Source organism: Protopterus annectens, chromosome 7.part0 (assembly GCF_019279795.1).
Source record: "Protopterus annectens isolate FY-2018-M chromosome 7.part0, PAN1.0, whole genome shotgun sequence".
Classification (NCBI taxonomy): domain Eukaryota; kingdom Metazoa; phylum Chordata; order Ceratodontiformes; family Protopteridae; genus Protopterus; species Protopterus annectens.
In genome coordinates this window covers 1160584399-1160607125 of record NC_056739.1, presented here as the reverse complement: position 1 = coordinate 1160607125, position 22727 = coordinate 1160584399, and the positions used below count along the sequence as shown (strand labels likewise).

The 22727-nt window shown below is 40.7% G+C and overlaps 1 protein-coding gene across 3 annotated transcripts in view; it reads left to right on the top strand.

The window, feature by feature from the left end:
* Nucleotides 1-22727, top strand: part of USP3 (ubiquitin specific peptidase 3) — a 1626170-nt gene that overhangs the window by 1050587 nt on the left and 552856 nt on the right. For 2 of the 3 annotated variants that reach the window (XM_044077746.1, XM_044077748.1), the window contains one exon: nucleotides 9843-9923. The exons of the other annotated variant lie outside the window; for it this stretch is intronic. In XM_044077746.1, coding sequence (XP_043933681.1) covers nucleotides 9843-9923 — 81 coding nt within the window. The remainder of the gene's footprint in view (nucleotides 1-9842; nucleotides 9924-22727) is intronic. 3 annotated transcript variants of the gene reach the window in all.

Here is a 22727-nt window from a genome sequence, read left to right as displayed (position 1 = left end):
TAATTTGAAATTCTTTATATAGGCAGTCAACTGAATCAATAGTGGTTCTCCTTAAATTCCACTTCACTAAGGGGAAGCAAGACTAGTCTGATTTTTTGGATAAGCTGTCTGCTAACTAGAGGTGTGATTCATCTGAAGGAGGAAGCTGGAAATTAGTTCTAACATATTTAAATAGATCATTTGATCAGGAAGTCCATTAGGAGCTGGAGTCTGCACCAATACAGATGTCTAATCCTCAGTCACATTTAAAGAAAATGCCAGTTGCTTTTCTTTATAGAACTTTTCCTATTCATTTTAGTGAGACATGGAGTGGTATCAGGGCATTATGCTCTTTTTGTGAGTACACTCACTAACTTGGAGGACAGAGTGGAATCTAAGAACCCTTCCTATTTAAGTAAGCCCAAATGAAGTTTTACAGAAGATTGTTTAGGTCATAAGGCCATTCCAGCTTCCACAACTTGCTTCTGATGCAAGAGCAGTTTTGCCATTCACTTTGGTACCAGACAGACAACCTGCTCAGAATTGTGAAGAGACAAGAAGATATTATAAAATGCTGCCCTTATAATAAAGAACCCCTCATGGTAGATGATGCATTTAGTAGATAGCAACTGTGAGGTAATTGGGGGATTGGGGAGGCAGGTGGAGAGGGGAATGTATTGGCAGCCAAAGTGATGTAATTGGTTCAGTGTAAAGGGATAAATAGTATACAGGGATATTTAATTCACCCAAGATTTTAAGTAAATTAAGAGGTTATACTTGCAACTGACCAAGCATTAATTTTATGTTCTAGAGTTTAGGTATATTAGCACAGTAACAAAATCAAAAAGGAGCCCAACACTGTGGCTTTCTTTTGACAATCCAAGCTCAGATACCAGCTTCAACACTAGAATAAATGGGCATGGGAAGTTTGGAGTATGTGGCTTACACTGGCTCACCCATCCTGGGAAGAGGGAGTTGGTTGTCTCACTTGCCCAACTTGCTCTTGTGCAGGTTTGCATGACAACAGGGCAGTAGAATTGAGGATATGGGCTTTGGTGATGTCGACTCTGTAATGGTAGCCCTCATAGGGTGTGTGTGTGTGTGTGTGTGTGTGTGTGTGTGTGTGTGTGTGTGTGTGTGTGTGTGTGTGTGTGTGCATGCATCAGGGGAGGGCATAAAATGCCCCGATATGATGTATGCGCTGTTATCAGCCTCAGTACCAGTATGCCAGTGTGGGCACAAACCACTGCCATGACTGTATCTGACACACACATGCACACCCACCCACTTCACCTGCTGTCACCATCATTGGGGATCGAATGACCTGGGCAAACATGGGAAGCTTGATAGCAATCTTGGCAGCAAAAAGGACATAGAAAAAATAACATTGTCAAAGATTATCTAGAGTCTGCAGGAATAGTTAATCTCACTGGTCTCCAAAATAAACTTCTAATGTGAGGTTGTCACTCTTTCATTTATTCTCACTGATGGGGGTTGGATCCATCTCTGCCATTTTGCTAGCTCGAGGTCTTCAGCAAAGCTTGTGGGCCTCTTTTACCAATAATGCAACCCCCCCCAACTTCCTCAGATCTCATTTGCCATGCAGCGAAGAAGTTGGATGCACAGCGCTGGGCTAAGTGTTTAATTCTGTTTAATCTTTTTCAACTTAGTTATGTTTTTCCAAAATCTTAAAGAAACTACCTTTATCTTAAAATAATTTATTTTACCTGTAATGACTATTAGTTTATTTTTCTTCTCTTTTTAGTGGTAGTTACCATCTGTTTAAGTTGGAGAACGTCTAACGAATGTCAGTTTTAGTTAGAAGATGTTCTAACCCTTTCTCCATTTCTAACTTTAAAAAAAAATGGGGTGGGGGGCTCTGTAAATAGGGTTGGAGGGTTCTGTCCATTTAAGTTACAGGACAGATTCCAAGCTTTTTGCATGTGTGTACTCTGTTCCTCCTCATCTGTACTTCTTTCAGGTATGTCTCAAAAACAGGAAGGGAAAACCCTTAGGCTTCAAAAAATGTGAGAAATGTGGAAAGAAGATGCCCCTCAGCAATTCGCACATTCTGTGTCTTTATTGCTTGGGGTCTCTTTATTTACAAGAGTCATGCTCCTTCTGCCATGGTTTTAACCAGAGGACATCGATGGAACGTAAAAACAAACTTATTTTAAAGGGTCAGATGATGGTGATAAAGAAGCGGAGGAGGAGTGTGAAAGCAGTGCCAAGGATTAAATGGTGGGAGTTAAAAAAGGGTGATTGTGAGGTGGAGTTCAGGGAAGAGTTAAGACAGGCACTGGGAGACAATGAAGAGTTACCGAATAGCTGGGTAACTACAGCAGAGCTAGTAAGGGAGACTGCTAGGGAGGTGCTTTGTGTGACATCTGGACAGAGGAAGGAGGACAAGGAGACATGGTGGTGAAATGAGGAAGTACATGAGAGTATACAGAGGAAGAGGCTGGCGAAGAAGAAATGGGATTGTCAAAGAGATGAAAAAAGTAGACATGAGTATAAGGAGATGAGGCACATGGCAAAGAGAGAGGTGGCGAAGGCTAAGGATAAGGCATATAGGGAGTTGTATGAGAGATTGGACACTAAAGAGGGAGAAAAGGACCTGTACTGATTAGCTAGACAGAGCTGGGAAAGATGTGCAGCAGGTAAGGGTGATAAAGGGCAGTGAGGGAAATGTACTCGCAAGTGAGGAGAGTGTGTTGAGTAGATGGAAAGAGTACTTTGAAGGGCTGATGAATGAAGAGAATGAGAGAGAGAAGAAGGTTGGAGGATGTGGGGATAGTGAATCAGGAAGTGAAGCAGATTAGCAAGGAGGAAGCAAGGATAGCTATGAAGAGGATGAAGAATGGAAAGGCTGTTGGTCCAGATGACATACCAGTGGAAGCATGGAGGTGCTTAGGAGAAATGGCAGTGGAATTTTTAACCAGATTGTTTAATGAAATTTTGGAAAGTCAGAGGATGCCTGAGGGGTGGAGAAAAAGTGTTTTGGTACTTATCTTTAAGAATAAGGGTGATGTGCAGAGATGCAGTAACTACAGAAGGATAAAATTGATCAGTCACAGCTTGAAGTTATGGGAAAGAGTAGTGGAAGCTAGGTTAAGAAGGGAGGTGATGATTAGTGAACAGCAGTATGGTTTTGTGCTAGGAAAGAGCATTACAGATGCAATATTTGTGGTATTGTATGAGGAAGTCGGGAGTGGCAGAGAACTATGTAAGAGTGGTACAGGATATGTACAAGGGTAGTGTAACATTGGTAAGGACTGCGGTGGGAGTGACAGATACGTTTAAGGTGGAGGTGGGATTACATCAAGGATCTGCTCTGAGCCCTTTCTTATTTGCAGTGGTGATAGACAGGTTGACAGATGAGATTAGACAGGAGGTCCCGTGGACTATGATGTTTGCAGATGACATTGTGATATGTAGTGAGAGTAGGGACCAGGTTGAGGAGACCCTGGAGAGGTGGAGATATGCTTTAGAGAGGAGAGGAATGAAGGTCAGCAGGGCTAAAACAGAATATATGTGTGTAAATGAGAGGGAGGGTAGAGGAATGGTGAGGATGCAGGGAGTAGAGTTGGTAAAGATGGATGAGTTTAAGTACTTGGGATCAACAGTTCAGAGTAATGGTGAGTGTCGAAGAGACATGAAGAAGAGAGTACAGGCAGGGTGGAATGGGTGGAGATGAGTGTCAGGAGTGATTTGTGACAGACGGGTACCAATAAGAGTGAAAGGGAAGGTCTACAAAAGGGTAGTGAGACCAGCTATGTTATATGAGTTGGAGACGGTAGCACTGACGAAAAGGCAGGAGTCAGAGCTGGATGTGGCAGAGTTAAAGATGTTAAGATTTGCACTGGGTGTGACTAGGATGGACAGGATTAGGAATCGGTATATTAGAGGGTCAGCTCAGGTTGGACAGTTTGGAGACAAAGCAAGAGAGGCGAGATTGCGTTGGTTTGAACATGTGCTGAGGAGGGATGCTGGGTATATTGAGAAAAGGATGCTAAGGATGGAGCTGCCAGGTAAGAGGAAAAGAGGAAGGCCTAAGATAAGGTTTATGGATGTGGTGAGAGAGGACATGCAGGCTGTTGATGTGAAAAAGCATGATGCAGAGGACAGGAAGAAATGGAAACAGATGATCCGCTGTGGCGACCCCTAACAGAAACAGCCGAAAGAAGATGAAGATGATGATGATTAAGATTAAGACCCCTTTTTCTGAGGCTATATCACCTGAATCTTAAAAATCTGAAAAATTGGACAAACCAAAAATGCGAGCTTCTTCAGAGTCAATGCAGAAAGCTCCCAAACTGTCAGCTCTAAAAGAAACAGAGCAGGCAATGCAGGTCAGATCCAAGGTGTCTTCGGAGCAGCAAGAACCCTCGGTCCCAATAATGACCTTACCCTCTGAATTCAGATATAGGAGCCGATCACCTTTACTGGAACCAGTTCACACTCTGCTCCCATCACCCTTTCTAGCCAGATCCAGGTCACCTACCCTCTCTACTCAGTCCACCAGGAGCTTGTCTGATGAAGATGTGGATAGGGTGGTGGAGAGATTATTAAAGACACCTGCTTTAGCCAAACTATTGTTGGATCCGAGCCCAAAGGCAACAGATCAGACACAGCCTTCCCCCTCAGCGCCTGTTCCTCCTCTGATCTGTTCCTCATTTTCAGAGCCAGAAGATTCCGATATCCAGCTTATGTCTGTATCCAGTCTGAGACTCTTAGCTTCCTCGATCCGTTATCTGCCCCAAGTGTTTCCACCCAGTTAGGAGCAGGAGACCTCTGGGAGCCGACACTCTCCAGTCGGGTCCGCAGGGCCAGTTCGGCTCTCACCAGATCTGACCTTGTCTCTGGGGGCCTCGGTGCGGGTGAGTTCAGCTGCTACTTTGGCTTTGGAGCCTCTTTCTTTTGCTCTGGGGGTTCCATCGGCTCCAACAGCTCGTTTGTTGATTCCGGGGATTTCTTCAGAGCAGGGGCGGACTGCTTTGAAGTTATGAGGAGAGTTCTGACTACCTCTTAGTCTGAGACACAATATCCCTTGGATCTTCCTCCCAGCTCTGTCCAGGGGCCTTTGTCTTCTCATCTGCTCTCTCCACAGGTCTGCAGAGACCCTAGGCCTTAGGCTGTCCAGCAGGGGACTCCCCCTCCCTGTTCTGTAACTTCTGCAGAACATCCCACTGAGGTAGTCCCTTGGAAGAGGACATACAAGAGGAAGCATCTCGGCTCCCCAGAGGAGTCTGTGACATCTGATACCAACCTCGATGAAGCAGAAGGGTCTCCATGGTCACGTCCTCCTTTGGAGACATCCAGGAAATCTTAAAGCAGAGAGGTGGCTAGCAGTCCACCTCCCCTTCAGCTGAGAAGTCGGTTACCTGAAGGCCTTTGGGTCTAGACCTTTTTGAATTAATCTCTCAGAAGGCTTGGGGAGACCCCAGACACCATAGCACTTTCTAGGAGGCCAAATAAGTATATTACTGCCTCTAAGGACAGAAACTTTTTGACAAAAGATGTAGCACTTGATGTCACGGTCATGGTGGTGGCCACTAGAAAGGAGCTTTCCGAGACCAGCTCTTGTATCCATCCTCCGAATAAGGATTCCAGGACCGTGGATAGATATGGGAAGCACATCTTTAGGTCAGTGACTTTTTCCTTATGGTCACTGAATTATCTTACCTACTTCACTAGATTGCAGAGGGACCTGCTAAAAGAACTATCAGACTCTCTCCAAGGAGCTGTAGCTGATGCGGCAGCAGATAGTCTGTTCTCAGCTTGCCACCCTAAATTCAGTCGTGAACTTGTCCATGAGGCTTATATCATATGCAGCAGATGGAATGAGTAGGGCAGCAGTTTCAGGCATCTCTCTCAGGAGGCAGGCCTGGATGCTGCTTTGCGATTTCACGGAGCCCTTCAAGCGTTCCTTCATTAACGCCCCTTTTGACGGCTCCTGTCTTTTTAGGCCCAAAGTAAAAGAAACGCTCACCAGGTGTGAACAGGAAGGTAAGACCTTATCTGCCATTGGAGTGCATTTTTCCACACCTACTAGACCATCTCCCAGAGGTCAAAGAGGTAGTGGGGAGATTTGGTTCAGAAAATCTCGGAGGTCTGTCCAAGACACACAGGGTGAAAGTTCTCCTAGAGGCAGCGTGTGGAACAGTAATGGAAGACACCACCCTCTCTGCAGGGGAGGCCCGCAAAATCAGGGCTCCAGGGAATTGTTCTTTGGTAGACCCTTCCAGCACTCCTGAAGGAGTGTCCAATTGTTCACCTCTGGAGGCAGTCGGAGGTCTATTATCTCTGCACCACGAAACCTGGCAAAAGATAAATGACATATGGGTACAGGACATAATATCCAGAGCATATATTATTTCTTTCTACTTCACCCTCCTGTAAACAAGTCAGTTCCAGACATTCCACCCAGTCGAAAGGAACAAGCAACATTAGAAATCCAAAACTTGCTAAGAGAGAGTCATCCAAGAAGTCCCCACAGACCAGAGAGGATCCAGAACTTAACCAAGATTTGTTTTAGTTCCAAAGAAAACGGGACTGGAGACCCGTTTTGCAACTCAGCAATTTAAACAAGTCTGTAAAAAAGGCCATGTTCTAGATGGTGACACTGCAGTCGTTGCTTCCATTCCTGGAAAAAGACAGTTGGATGTGCTCTATAGATCTTCAGGATGTGTACTACCACATTCTAATGGAAAGATGGTCCAGAAGGTTCTTGCACATCTAGATAGGAGCCAGTCACTTCAAGTTTCAAGCTCTACCCTTTGTTCTCACTACAGCCCCCAGCGTGTGTATGGCAGTAGTGGTGGCTCACCTGAGACGCAGAGGATTCCGTGTGTTTTCATGTCTGGACGACTGGCTCATAACCACCCCAACCAAGCATCTTCTTCTATAAGCCAGGGACTATACCCTTCAACTATGTTCCTCTCTAGGTATTACCATAAACTTCAAAAAATTTGCTCTAGAGCCATATCAAAGCTTAATCTTCATAGGAGCAGAGATGAACATGACTACACTAGTAGCAAGACTCTCAGCAAGAGTAGATGATCTCTGCCACTATGTCAAACTATTAATCAGGAAGACACAAGCTTCTGTAAAACTAGTTTTTCAGGTACTGGGAAAAATGGCTCTGTCAGTCGTATTCATTCCTCTAGCTTGTCTGTATATGATAATACTTCAATGGTTACTTTCCACACAGTGGTTAATCTTGGAACTTCCACTGTCACACAAATATTATGATAACCAACGCTTGCAAAATGATCCTCCGATGGTGGATTTACTCTCCACTAGTATCTCAAGGCCATCAATTCATGCCCAAGGCCATCAATTCATGCCCACTCACCCCCAGGCCACTGTGTCTATGGACACTTCTCAGATGGGGGGGGGGGGCATTATCTAGGGAAGATGGTCCAAGGCATCTGGCAGGAACACAAGGCTCACTTGCTCATAAACTTTCTAGAGATGAGGGCGGTGCTTTTAGCTTTGCAAGCATTTCAAGTCACTCTCCTTCTAGGAATGATAGTCCAGTTGGACAGCTTATCTGTAGTCTGGTACGTAAACAAACAGGGAGGAACCAGATCTTTCCCCCTTTGTCGAGAAGCTGTGAGCGTATGGCAATAGGCAACGGCTTTCATCCACTTTCTGATACCAGTGCACATCCTAGGGAAATCCAATGTAATTGCAGGCAAATTGAGCAGGGCCATACTATGGCCACACAAGTGGTCCCTCAGTCAAAAAGTTAAGGAACTAATTTTCCGGAAATGGGGCCAGCCTTGACATAATCTCTTTTGCATTGCCCAGCAATCCCAAATGCAGCAACTATTTTGCCTTCATCCCTCCCATGGGGGAGTCACCAAGGGATGCACTTGTTCACAATTGACCTCTGGGACTTCTTTATGCCTTTCCTCCTATCCCCTAATTCCCAGGTTTTTTCAAAAAGCAAGTTTGTTGGAGACCACAATAATCCTGATTGCCCCCTATTGGCCTCATTAGATCTGGTTCCCCTTTCTTCTGGACCCTGTACTAGATCTTCTGCCACACCCATCAGGGATGGTTCACCCCAACCTGAACAGTCTCTAACCATCAGCTTGACTGGTCCAGTTCCCCTGATCGCCAGCTTTCATCTCCTTTCCTATTCAAACACATCTTATCTTCCCATAAAACGTCCACATGAAAACTTTACAGGAGTAAATGGCAGAGATTTAATCACATCTCTTTTTCTGTGCCCATACATTCTAGTCTAGAATTTTTGGCAAAAATATTCAGTGAAGGAGCTGCTGCCACTACTGTTAGAGTCCAGTTGGCAGCAATTTCTAACTTCCACATAGGAGAGAATGGTTCTGGAATCATGTCACACAGACTTTGTAAAGCTTTTTTAAAAGGAACTACTATGATAAGACCACCGTATAAAAATCCAACCCCTCTCTCCTGGAATCTCAACTTCATTTTGTTTAACATCTGTCTCCTCTTTGAGCCTCCTGCAACATGCAACTTGAAATACCTCTCCTGGAAAAAACACTCTCTTTAGTGACTGCTACTTCAGCCAGAAGAGTTTCTGAACTACAAGCTTTGTCAGCTAAGCCCCCATATCTCATTTTTCATAAGGACAGAGTTTCTTTATGCACTAATCCCTCTTTTCTACCAAAGGTTGTGTCAGAAAGTAACTTCAACCAATCTTTAGAGCTGTCACTTTTCTTCCCTAACTTCACTGCACCTCTTAGATGTTCATAAACAGTTACATTTCTATTTACGTAGAACTTCTATTAGAAAATCAGATCAGCTTTTCATCTCTTATTCTGATGTTAAAAAAGGTCAACCAGTTACAAAAGTCACCCTATCTAAATGGTTTACACTGTGTATATCATTACATTTATAGTTCAAGAAGCAGACCACTTCCAAATACTGTTAAAGCTCATTCCACAAGGTCTGTAGCTTTTCAAGCTAGATTACTATTGGATGACATCTGTGCTGCAGCAACTTTGGCAAAACCTCATACTTTTATTACTCATTACAAAGTGGTTTTGGCCAGTAGAACCTTTTTCGGTTCTGTGGTTCTGAGGAATATTCTCATGAACCACCCAAGAGTCTGGTTACTTGGGACATGGTCCCATCAGTGAAAGTAAAGACAAGATTCACATAATCACATAAAGAAGTTATGTACTTACCATTACATTCCATGTGTTGTCCATCTCGCCCTGTAGTCTGAAAACCCTCCCACCATGCCCCGCCGATACTCCTGGGAGACAGAGTAGCACAATTTGGATATTACAAGGCCATATGGCCTCAGAATTCTTTTTCTTGTGTATTTCATGAAGGATACGTGTGTGTGTGTGTGTGTGTGTGTGTGTGTGTGTGTGTGTGTGTGTGTGTGTGTGTGTATATATATATATATATATATATATATAGATATATATATATATATACACATTTGTATAATTTTACTTTATGACACTGCTAGGGGCAAACAAGATCTGAGGAAGCTGGGGGTTGCGTTATGGTTAAAAGAGGCCCATAAGCTTTGCAGAAGACCTCAAGGTAGCATAATGGAGGAGATGGATCCGACAGATCGGCTCCAGCTCCCATCAGTGAGAATAAAGGGTGAGATGGACAGCACACATGGAACGTTATGGTAAGTACATAACTTCTTTTTTCTGTATGACTAACCAAAATGTAGGGTGTCTACATCACTGTGAAGGTAACGTTAAGTGCTTTTTTTTTACTCCCATCTCTAATGCTGTTAAGACTAATCTCTTATTCTTTACTTGCAAATTTTACATACTGTGCTTTCCGATTATTGCTAGAATTTAATGCTTGTATAATTCTTCTTATATTTGTTTTTCCTTTTAAAGACCTTTCGCTTGACATTCCAAGTCAGTTTCATATTAAGCAGTGTAAGAACCAAGAAAATGGACCAGTTTGCACTTTGCAGGGTAAGAAACATATTGTTACTGCTGATTAGCATTAATGTTGGAACGCAGTGTGAGATACAGATGAGAATTGTGCGGGATTCTGAGAACAGTTTACAAATTGTTTAGAGTACATGGTATGTGAAAATACATTCAGTGGCTGTCTCACAAGATATTGTTTCTAGTTGTAATTTAAAATGTCAAGTGAAGAAGCATTCCTCATTTACTTCTAAACTAACAAGTTCTGTACACATTTTTTAATATCTCAGTTGCTTATCCTTCTTTCCATTTTTTCCCCCTCATTTGCTGTCATGTTCGTCTAATATGATGATCAATGTTTAGATCACTGTATACCCTAAGCTTTCTGGGTTATTACATGACAAGGATATGACTTCCAGCCAGCTTTCAAAGCATCAGGGCACATTCCACACACCCTAAACATTGTGGGGTTTAAGGAGAACTGTTTAAAAGCAGAAATAAGGGCACCAAAAGCTTTATTTATTTATTTATTTTACATTTGTTGACTGGGAGAGTCCATCTGGATTACAAGTCCATTTTCAGTGGAGGCCCGGGGAGAAAAGCTCCAAGAGAAGAATTTTTTTACAAAACATAGCTTTAAGGACAGTCTTTTGACATACAATTTCCATAGAAGAGACTTTGACATATACATTAACTAACAGAATAGGATACATTCATCCTCTACAATATAATATTAAAATTTAGAAGATATTCCTAAGTTTAGGATTCCTGTGATAGATTTACTATCAGAGTAAAAGCAGAGAGGTGTAGAATAAGGCTCTGAGAGAGCAGATGATCGCTATAGTTGAGAAGGATAACAAACTGATTTACAATATGTCTTCTCCTGATTTTAGTCTTTAGGTCTTTCTTACTGACAAAGTGCGCTCCTTCTGCAGGCTTCGTGGAACTGACAGTCTGCTTTTGAACCTTTCAGGGCTTTGACAGTTAAGTACACTTCTGGGGAAAACCTTCCACCACTACATTTTTTTAAGACAACTAATTTTCTTCTATGAAAATATTTTATTCTATCCTTAGATATGTTTTTGTTGTGGATTTTCATGTTTGGTAAAAGGATTTTTAATTGGGGAATGCTTTTGTGAAAAAAAAATGTGTAAAAAGCTGTTTTACTTTACTTTTTCTACATGTTCATGTAGAATACTTACGCGAGGGGCAGGATATTGTGCTTATGGGGAGTGTCACTGAAGGTTTTACCTATAAACCTTAACTTTTATGTCGGGGAGTTAACCAGCTCACCCAAGCCTACTGCCTGCCTTTCTTGGCTTAACCATACTGCATTTGTCTGCCTTCTAGGTTGTTCTTTGCCCATTCACAGGAAGATGAAAATTAGTCAGGACTCTTCAGGTGTCAAGCCGGCTCTCTCATTTCCTCAACCACTAATGGATGACTCTGCTGTGGCGAGGCCTGGTTCCTGTGGCCACTCATTGATGACACTCAGTCCCTGTGATGTAGCATCTCAGGAAGTCACTAAGGACCAAAAGACAGAGACATCCTCAGTGTCTGCCTGGTTGTTCTCAATGGGCAAAGAACCACCACTCTTGGTGGCTTTGGGGGGAGGAGTGGGTGAAGATATATTGCATAGCCAGACTAAGTTGCCTGATTCCAGGGCTAGTGCCCATGACATGGATTGGCCTTTTTCCAAAGGTCACACAGGAAAAGAAAACATAAAGTTACGAATATCTGTTCTCCTGTTTTCTTTAGCTATGGACAAGGAACATTTACTGGGATTTGCTAAGGGATTACTTTTGGCTTTTAATGTTTTAAGTCCTGCATCTTCACTGAATGTAATTCCCAGTCAGAAGAGCAGGGTGTGGAAGAAGTGGTGTTCTTCAATGAGTTCTTCTCAAGCTGAAGATACTGATTCTGAGGAAAGTGTTTCTTCAGATATCCCACCAGAAGAGTTACATTTTTTTCTGATACTACAGCTAAATTGAAAGATTTATTTAAATAGGAACATAATTTAATCCCTATTTCTGAGCAAAAGTATTATGATGCATTGCAGCTATTTTTTTTTTCAGCCTGCAGCTTGACCTTCCTGTTTTACTAGCCTTAGAGGATGTTTTAACAGCTTCCAGTATGCCTAGCAGCCAGCCTCCTGCACCAAAATGTGTGACAAGACATAAATGCATTTTCTAATCCCAAATCAGTTCTTACAATTATTTCCTTATCAAAGCCATGTTATATCAAACACATTGTAACCCTATGCCCTCTTTCAAGGATGGGAAGGTTTTTGATAGATTTGGAAAAAAAGCTTCTGTTACTTTGTCTTTCAGAATTCTGAACTGCCAGTCTCACGTATTAAACTGTGACCTGGTTTCTTTTGAGAAAATAAGAAAGTTACTGCCAAATGTATTCCAATAAACTCCAGAACAAAAACCACAGCAAAGGACCAACAGCTAACACAAAGAGCTTTATTGAAAAGTTGAGTGCTTTCTTTCCTTTTGTGATAAGGGACTTCTTCAGAACAAAATTGCAAAATACCCACACACACTACTAACCCAGCCTTAAACAGTAAACCACTAATTACACAACAGTTAATTCTTAAAATGACATACCATATATTGAAAAAAACAACATATTGTATAAAACATATATCCAATCTAATTTGAAAATATGAGCAGATAATACCTAACATAACTTAAAATACTGTGTTAGATAAATTGACTTCAAATGACGTCAAATATGGTAGGCTATAAACCGACAAGGAATCAGAACGAGGAGAGTGTAAGGCGTTTGGAGAGACTGAAGGAGAAAGAGCAACAGCCTTGTTTTTTGCCAAAAACTTATCGGGACTATGTTGTGCAGGGGGCACGGCCAAAAAACAACAGCAGCAGGAACAGGAGCTGACAGCGGAGGACTTGATGGATATGGCCTTGAACCTATTGGGGTCTATAAGTGCTTTTCCTGTTAATTCTTTTGGTTCGCTTGGTGTTCATAGCGTATTGACTAGAAATGAAAACGAATGTTATAGTGACAATGGGATGGCTGTGAGCAATACTAATTTGAATGTTTTTGGTCAGCAAGAAGATGTTTCGGATGGAACTTTTGACAGTGACTTTCCGTTGAATTTTCAACTAAATGTGGACAGTTCAGTCAATGAATTTGTAGGTAACAATGGTGACATGATACAAAGTTGTGATGTAATGAACTTTGAAAATGCATTTGAACCTGTTGTCATTCAAAATGAGAGAAATGATTTTAAAGTTTATAACTAGTCTACAAAAGAAATTAGAACTGAACATGTAAATGTATTGGCTAAAGGGTTCACCTTTGTGCCCTTTAGAAAGGCAAGGATAGGTAACACTTTGATAGACCTTAAAAGTTACACTAGGAAATAGAATTTTAAGGTCTGGTTTAACTCCCAAAGTGAAGGTAATGGGGATGGTAATGGGTGTTTAAGGAGACCCAGCACATTTAATCCACCTTTAAATAATGTAATAAGGTTGTTTGAAAACAAATGTGAAGAGGATATACGTAGGGTTCTATCAGTTAAAACAGAACATGTTCAAACCAATATGACTGTGGGTGAAGAAAGTTTGCTAAATGATTTGGTACGGGACACTAATGTACGGTTAATGAAACCGGATAAAGGAAATGGAATTGTTATTCTGAATAAGGCTGATTTATCTGAACGGGATTAATACCCTGTTGTTATATGGGTCTTATACAGAGTTCCCTTAACAAGATGCATGTAATAAATAGGAAAATTGACTTGTTAATGGATGGCATATTGTACCAGGGGCATATCAATGAGGATGAGCATGATACGTGTATAATAAGTACCCTATGGTACCAAATATATTTGGAATTCCCAAGGTCCATAAGGGACTTGGGGACCCACAGTTTAGACCTATAGTTGATGGTAAATGATCGAAAACTTATTTTATAAGCAAAGTTTTGGATAAAAAAATTACAGGCAGGATTAAAAAATTTCCATATATATGTAAAGATTCTTGGGAATTCTTAGACAAAGTGGGTAGAATAAAGTTTGATGAAAGTGTAATCTTGGTCACCATTGATGTGGTTAGCTTGTTTACGGTCATCCCACATGTAGAAGGTTTAGCGTGGTTAGAGACCCAGTTGTTTAACACTGGCCTATATGATCAGGACAATATTAATATATACATAACGCTGATGGAAGAAGTGGTGCTTCAGAATAATTATTTATATTTTGAAGGTCAGTATTACAGGCAAAAAACAGGGGTTGCCATGGGCGCTGCCTGCGCCCCCGTTTTTGCTAACTACATTATGTCTTATTGATAACAGTATGTAATGCAGAGTACATTCCAATCCAATATTTTGTTTTATGCAAGGTTTGTAGATGATTTGTTTATTTTGTAGAAAGGTACTGAGCAGGAATTAGAGCAGTTTTATGTATACATAAACAACACTGTTGGTTTTTTAAATTTACACATCAACATAATAAAAAAATATTGCTTATTTAGATGTAGAGTTATTTATTACTGAAGACAATGTGGTGGGATCAGAAATTTATAGAAAACCTACTTTTTCAGACTCTTATTTAGAATTTACCAGTGCACACCCATCCTTCCAGAAAAAGTCTATAGTTAAAGGGCAATTGGTTCGAGCAGCCAGGATGGTGAGCTCGGACATGGTATTTATTGATGAGTTAAAGTTTATTTTAAATATGTTTAAGGCTAGAGGATATCCAGATGCCCTACTTGAAGTGATTAGTCAGGAAGTGGTGAACAAAAAAAAATGTTTTTTATAAACCAATTTTGATATTTGGTAAAGATGGTAATGTAAATAAGGGGAATATGGATTCAAACATTGGACTAGGGTTTATTATATGTTTTAATCAAGATGTTCAGAATATTGTAGATATTGTTTTTAATAACTGGAACATTTTATAATTTGATGTCAATGTAGTGCAGAAAGTGGGGGGAAAACGCAAAATTATTTATAAAAAAGATAGGTCTTTTAAAAATATAATGGAAGGTACTAAGATAAATAGGGACACCAGCATGAATAGAAGAAAAGGGAATTTTAAGTGTCAACACTGCAACTTTTGCCCCCATATTTTAGAAACTGGGGGCAGTTTTATGTTAAATGGAAAAACATTGAAGATCAATGGACATTTTAATTGTAGCACCACTAATGTGGTTTATGTAGCTAAGTGTTTAATGTGCCCTATTTTTTATGTGGGTAAGACTGCCAGACCTTTTAATAACAGAATAAGTGAACATTTGTTGGACATCAGACGTAACAGGCAAACTAATGCATTAGCAAGGCATATTAACAAATGTAGAGACCATGTTTTTAGATTTTTTGTGTTCCAACATTTGTTTAAAAATCCACAAGGTAGATGCCTAGATGTCCACTTGGATATCTGTGAGCTAAGATGGCAAATTAGGCTTGATGCCACAAAGTATCCAGGTATCAATGAGGCTATTAGCTTATCTAGCATATTAAAATTAAGACATATATTAGGTTAAATGTCTTACTCAGAGGATTAGTACATTGTTTTTTTTTTCCAATATAATTTATCTAACATAATATTTTAGGTAATGTTAGGTATTATCTGCTCATATTTTCAAATTATATTGGATGCATGTTTTATATAATATGTTGTTTTTTTTTTCAATATATGGTATGTTATTTTAAGAATTAATTGATGTGTGATTAGTGGTTTACTGTTTAAGGATGGGTTAGTAGTGTGTGTGGGTATTTTGTAATTTTGTTCTGAAGAAGTCCCTTATCACAGAAGGGAAGAAAGCGCTCAACTGTTTCAGTAAAGCTGTTCATGTTAGCTGTTGGTCCTTCGCTGTGGTTTTTGTTTTAAAATGAGAAAGTTAACTGTTAACCTTCTTTCTTCAAAGGTTAAAACTTCATTTATTTCTTAATTGTGTCTGCTTCACAGGTAACCAAACATCCTTTAAAGTGCTGTTATGATCCTGCCAATGATGTATCCAGAGGTGCTGCTACTGGTTCAGTTATGAAAAGGTTTTCTTAGTTATATTCTCACTAATCAACAGAAGATGTTAAAGCTGGGATTTTAAATTCTTCTCTTGACAAAGATGCTCTGTTTGACCCTTCTGCTGCTGAAGTCCTTAAAAGATTTGATGAAAGACTGAAACTCCTTCAAGGGGTTATCCATATATTTCAACCCTGCTTTTCTAAGTTCAGTAAAAGCGTCACTTCCTACTCAGGACCCTTTTCCAAGAAGCAGAATAAGCAGTTTCAGTAAAGTTCTAAGAAATAGAATTTTTAAAAGCAATGGCATGAAGGCTGAATGAAGAAAGGGGAGCCTCCCAGAAACGATGACATTCCAAAAAGTCAGGGTGACTACTTGCCCCCTACAAACTTCCCCTCCCTCCCACCCTGGCAAGCCTTTAAAATCGGTCTCACTGTGTAGGTCTTCATCTTTCTCATTGGCATCAGATTATCTCTGACAAATGTTTTCTCAGAATCCTCCAACATAGGGTACACATGGCTGTGGGGATTTCTCCTCATCATGTAAACCAAACATCCAGTTTTGGAACAAATGTCTCAAAGGGTCATAGAAATTGTGCCATCAGATCAGGTAGGCAAAGGTTATTGCTCATGAATTATGATTTTTTCTGTTGCATTTTTTGGAGGTCAGTCCTAAATCTCTCCTTTCTCAATCTGTTTACATTATCAGTTTTCTCTCTTAATCTTTTGGTCTGTCTACTGCTCAAGGGTGTTATCAAAGGCTTGAGTAACTACTTACTGCAGTCTTCAACATTCACTTCTTTCCATGTGTAGACAATTATAGTATATTTGTAGACTTTTTCCAATTGTCAGGATTCCCTAACATGGTTAAGAAACTTCTCAATCTGAGGTTTCAAGTGAGATTACGGAAATCATTTCTCATCCTTTCTTACAGGATAGTTTTTTTTTACAGATGTCTTCTGGATACTTCACTAGGAAGAGCTTTTCTTCCACTGGACAAAGTAGAACAGTACAGAGAAACCTTCCAGAGCTTTTTTCAACCAATCTCTGGCATCTGACGGGTATTTTTTAAGAGTACTGGGTTTCATGGCCTCTTGTTATTATTATGACTCCCTTGGCCAGACTTCACATGAGAAAAATTCAGTGATACCTCAGGTCAGTCTGGTCTCAGCATAGACACCCTTTATCTTGTCAGATTCCAGTGCTGGGGTTTGTGAGAATGTTGGTGGTGTGGTGGATGAACCAGTTGTCTCTCAGCCCACGTCTTCTCTTTTCCTTTCCGCCTCCTCTTCACTATCACACAACTAAATGCCGTAGATTTTGCATGGGGATGGTATCGAAAGGGGGAAAATGCAAGGCCTGTAAAACAAGCAGGGTAGACAAAAATACATAAATATCAGAGATGCTGACAGTAATTATAGCTTTAAAAGCCGTAAATCATCTCTGGTTCCTGAACATCTTTAAGTGATCACAGACAACACTACAGTGATGTGGTATGTAAACAAATAAAGAAGCTGTACCAGATCTTACCCTCTTTGCAGACGTCCCTTGATGACCTGGGAAATGGCAACTCCACTCAGTACGACTCTTCAGGCCTCATACATTTCATCATTGTAAAATTCTGTAGTAGATGAGCTGAGTAGGACCTAGGCAGACCCGCACAAATGGAAAGCACACCTGGAGTAGCGGTGGCAAAAATTGATTCAGGTGTGGGGAACACTTCAACTAGATTGGTTTGCCTCCTTTCAAATCAAACTGTTAATGCAATTATGCTGTAGAATTCCATGCAAGCAAGCCTGGAAAATAGATGCCTTTTCATTCCCATGGATGGGGAAGGTTCCTGTATGCTTCTCTAACCTTTCCACTGATAGATGGTTCTTCTAAATGCTGAATGTAGTACAGTTGTGTGTAAGTAAACTTACCATAACAGTAGATATTCTGATAGATCACTGTTGTTGTAGTAGTAGTTCCTTTCCTCCGTCCCCCTTGTTCTAGTTTAGATTAATTGCCAGGATGATAATGTATATACTCTGTGTACATTTTTGCATGTGCATATATGTTTTAGTTTCCATTCTCAGCATTTAACCTTCAGGGCTTTGGCCTCCCCTCTTGAGTGAAGAACACTGTGAAGGTTTTAGCACCCTAACTGCTGCTTTTGCTTGTCTCTCCTTGAACACCACAGTGGTTAAGGTGCATAGAAAGTGCCCTGAAGCTTTGAGGCTGGTGGTCATTATCCTTGGTAGGAATAAGCTAGGTAGCTTTAGGATACTGCAACATTGTTATAACATCTACTGTTATGGTAAATGTACTTATTTAACTGAACTCACTAATCTTTATTAAATGTTTCATCCATTTCCAAAGAAAATGAACTTGCACGGTATGTCAGTCATTGCTGAATTTGGGCAGCAAGCGCTGGCTGGATTTTTCAGTGCATTTTTTAATTTTGCTTTTGCTTGCAGGACAATACACTTATAGGTTCATAGGTAGGTACTAAGCTATCGGCCCAAGGGCCGAAGTAAGCCTAGCCAACAAGGTTCCCTGGCTTACGCCACACAAGAAAGTTATTTTCCTGTGCCCCTGTCGAGCAGAGCCACAGAAGTGATCCCCGGGGTGTATTTCCCATTTCCCATCCACTTATCAAGATTTTTCTTGAAGAGTGCTAATGAGGAATTTTGCTTGACATAGATGGGTAGCTTGTTATAGAGTATGGGAAGTCTCTGGGACAGGAATCTATCCCTCCAGCATGTCCTGTTTATTGTGGTGACAAGGTTTAGGTCCCTAGAGCATGTAGCAAGGAGGGATTGGGATTTCTTTAGGTGTAGCATGTCCAACAGCTCTGGGTTTGACATAGCTTTATATGTTAGGCAGAGATCACCTCAGAGTAGGCGATGTGCTATGCAGTAAAGCTGGAGTTTTTTGAGATAATCAGTGTAGGGCATCTGTTTGAGGCCAGTAATCCTCTTTGTGAGGTGCTTCTGTGGCCTTTCCAGCTGCTGCAGATGTCTTGAGGTACATTTCAAAAGGGGCATTGTACTCTATAATGGGTCTAATGAGTGTCGAGTAGAGGGGGGAACAATGACCTCTTTTTTTTTTTTTTTTTTCCTAGGTGAGAACCCTTTTGTGATGAGGTGTGCCACGTAGAAGGATTTCCTGACTATTGTGGCAATGGGATTAGCAAAGGAGAGACTACTGTCCACCTGGGTCCCCAGGTCTCATATCACACATTCAGCATTAAGTAGACTGCCGCCTATGTGGTAGTTCATAGGTACAGAGTTTTTACCAAAGGGGATGAAAGTGCACTTTTTGGCACTGAGCTAGAGGCCATGGCTCTGACATGCATCTGTCTCATTGAGGCCCTTCTGTAGGATGTCCACATCATTTGGGGACTCTGCTATGGCTCCTAGTTTGCAGTCATCTGCGAACTTCGTTAGCCGAAGGCCTTCTGTGTTAGCCTGTACTTCAGAGAAGTAGATACCAAACAGGGGAGGTCCCAGGACTGAACCCTGTGGTTACTCCACTTGTCAGTGTTTAGAAGTCAGGTTTGGAGTCTGCAACCTTTACAGTGTGGGTTCTGTCAGTGAGCCAATTGGCAACCCATCTTGTGATGTAGGGATTTATACCTAGTTTAGTGAGTTTAGCTATAATTCCAGAATGGGGGATGGTGTTGAAAGCCCTTGCGAGGTCAAGATAGGCTGTGTGAACCACCTTACCCTAGTCTACAGCTTTGGTGACTGCCTCAAAGAAGTCGATCAGGTTCAGGAGGCATGATCTGCCTTTCACAAACCCAAACTGGATGGGGTCCAGAGTTTGGAGGTTACCAATGTCTTTAAGAGTTCCATGATGGTACGTTCTATGGCCTTACAGACTAGGCTAATAGGGCGATTGTTCCCGGGATCAGTGGTGGCTCCTCCTTTGTGGAGTGGGATAACTGTTGCTGTGCGCCATTCAGTGGGCACAAAGCCTGATGTGAGACTATGATTGAAAATAGTGCTCAGTTGTGGAGCCAGTTCGTTCTGAAGTTCATGTAAAACACAGCCTGGGATGTTGTCTGGTCCCATTGATGATGTGTTTTTGGTTTGGAGAGTGCAGCTTTTACCTGCATAGTTGTGATTACAGGGACTCTGCATTTTTTTCTGTGTAGTTATGAGCCCTTTAGGGTGTGAGAGGGTGGTAAAGTTAGCACTGAACCTATCTGCCAGGATGTTGGCAATATCAGTTGATTCTGTAATTTTCATGCCGGTATGCTGCAACTCAGAGCAGATCTGGGTGTTGACATTGAGATTCTTGACATAGCTATAGAATGCTTTGTGGTTGCCCCTAGAATCAGTGATGGATTTTGTTTTCTTAGCTAGCTTTGGAGGATCTTATAAGGTATCTCAGCTTCTTACTGAGTCTGACCAGGGAACTCCTCCACTCATGGGATTTTACTCTTTTTTTTGCAAGTTTCTTCCTTCTGTTGTAGAGTTTGTTTATAGCAGGGAACCACCAGATTGGCTTCCTTTTTTTTGGAGGATAGTGTCTTCGTTCTGTTTGGGATAGCACGATCCATGCACTCGTGTAAGTGTTTATAGAGTGCATCTGTGCAGGAATCAGCAGTTGTAACTGTATTGTCCATATGCATGGGAGTTATGAAGTTCACCACTTCTGTCTTAAGAAGCATGAAAGTTGGCTTTGGAGAAATTTTTTTACTGTGACTTCCTTAATGGGCGGGGGCGGGATGTGGATATCTAGGGTGATTAGCTTATGGTCTGATCTGACCAACGAGGAGTTGACTTCAGGTGTGGAACACTGGTCACTCATGTTGGTAATGACTAGGTCTAGGATATTGTTGCCTCTGGTGGGGGTGTGAATAAGTTGATCTAGGGCATTGAAATTTATGAATTCCAGAAAGCATTGAGCAAAGGAGTTTGTACATGAGTAGTTTTCCCAGTTAATGGTGGGGTAGTTGAAATCGCCCATTATTAGGGTGTTTGGTTGAACCCTAATATTATTTTCCAGTATATCAAGAAAAGAGGAGTGTGAATCCTGGGGCATGGTGGGGGATCTGTAGCAAGCTACAATTTGGATTGCAGTTTTGCCCAGAGTTAGTTGCTCTTGGATAACCTTGGATGCATTATGCTGAGCAACTAGCCTGGAAGTATGGATATCCTTAATGAATATGGACACACCTCCACCTTTGGTGTTCCAGTCCAGGTTAGGTGGCCGAAAAGTGTGGTATGAGTTATAGCCTGGTAATGCAGGGGTGCTCTCTGGAGCCTTGAACCAGGTGTCAGTCATTGCACAGATATTGATGTTCTCCATTTTAAGGAGTGCCACGAGGGAGTGCATTTTGAGATTTAGACTTCTAGCATTGAGTAGCATTACCCTCAATTTTTGCTTGCCTGTTCCTGTTACGGTAGTGACTTTGTCATTTGAACCTTGCCTAAAGGCAATATAGGGGCAGCATGAGCTTAATAGGCACTTAATTATTTTCTCCTCTGGCTGTTTGTTCTTTGTGTCTGGGGCATTTGTCAAACCTAGATAAATCTGTATTGCAGATGGCCATCTTGTCTGTGTTCTAACAGGCTGTCTAACTCCTCCTGATGGTCAAAAAGAAAGATAAGTTTTTCATGGCTTGCATCCTGAATCAGTAGCCAGAAAATTTACATGAATGACTTGTTGCCATACACAAAAATAACTATTAGAGTCTATGTAGAGACAATTTTAACCAACTGAGTCTTGGGTAAAACGTATAAAAGAGAAGGATAACTAGTCTGCTGCATAAACTGTCTGCCTAGCAGCATTACATTATTTTATTTATTGACATTTGTTAACCGGTTTAGTCCATCTGAGCCAGGGACCCATTTTCAGTAGAGACTCAAGGAGAAAAGCTCCAGAAGTATTACATATTTTTACAATAAAAATCAAATCAAAAATAAAAATGAGTAAAAAATGAAAACCACCATAAAACATCAACAGTTAGAGAATATCTGTACATAGAGTAGGTTAAATAATTTACAGGTCTGGAGAGTATCACACGTGAAGTACATACAAATAGATAAACCATTCAATAAAAAATATTTTTCTTTGTTTTTTTAAATAAAGATATATATATATATATATATATATATATATATATATATATATATATATATATATATATATATATATATATATATATGAGTATATAGTCTGCGGAAGTGAGGGGAGAAGGTGGTATAATATATGAGACAAGTACAAGAAGTAAAGCGTAGAATAGGGAAAAGGAGTTAAAGTTGAGAAAAGAAGAGGCTAGATCAAGTGGGGTTAGACAAGGGCAGGACCATGTACTCTGAAGAAAAATTTTAAGTTCTTTTTTGAACAGGTGTTTTTGATGAAATCTTCTTATGTTTTGCGAGAGTGAGTTCCAAGCATGTGCAACAGAGTATGTGTAGAGTGACTTTCCTGTATTTCCTACATTAAGTCCTGCTTAGATGAATAGTATGAGAAAATGCTGAAAAAAATGTAAGAATATGATGGATGAGTTTAATGATAGAAGCTTAAGGCTTTTGTAAGGCATCTTTTTCAGATTCATTGCTACAAGGATCTTAAAGACGCACTTAAAATTAGAGACAAGATATTAGGATTTTAAATACATACTTAAAAATTAGAGCCAGAATATTGTCTAAATTTTTTTGCACTTGAATGATGAGTTGATTTTTTTAATTTTTATTGGCCAGTTTAATCCCACTAAGACTGTGGCATTTTTTCAAGAGAGAACTGAAGCGGTATGGATATACATGTGGAAAATTTGACCAGAACACAGAAAACTTCCCTTCTTTCTTCTGTCAGGAATCCAGTAATTTCCTGTTGGAAGTGATGCTTCTTTCTTCTGTCAGG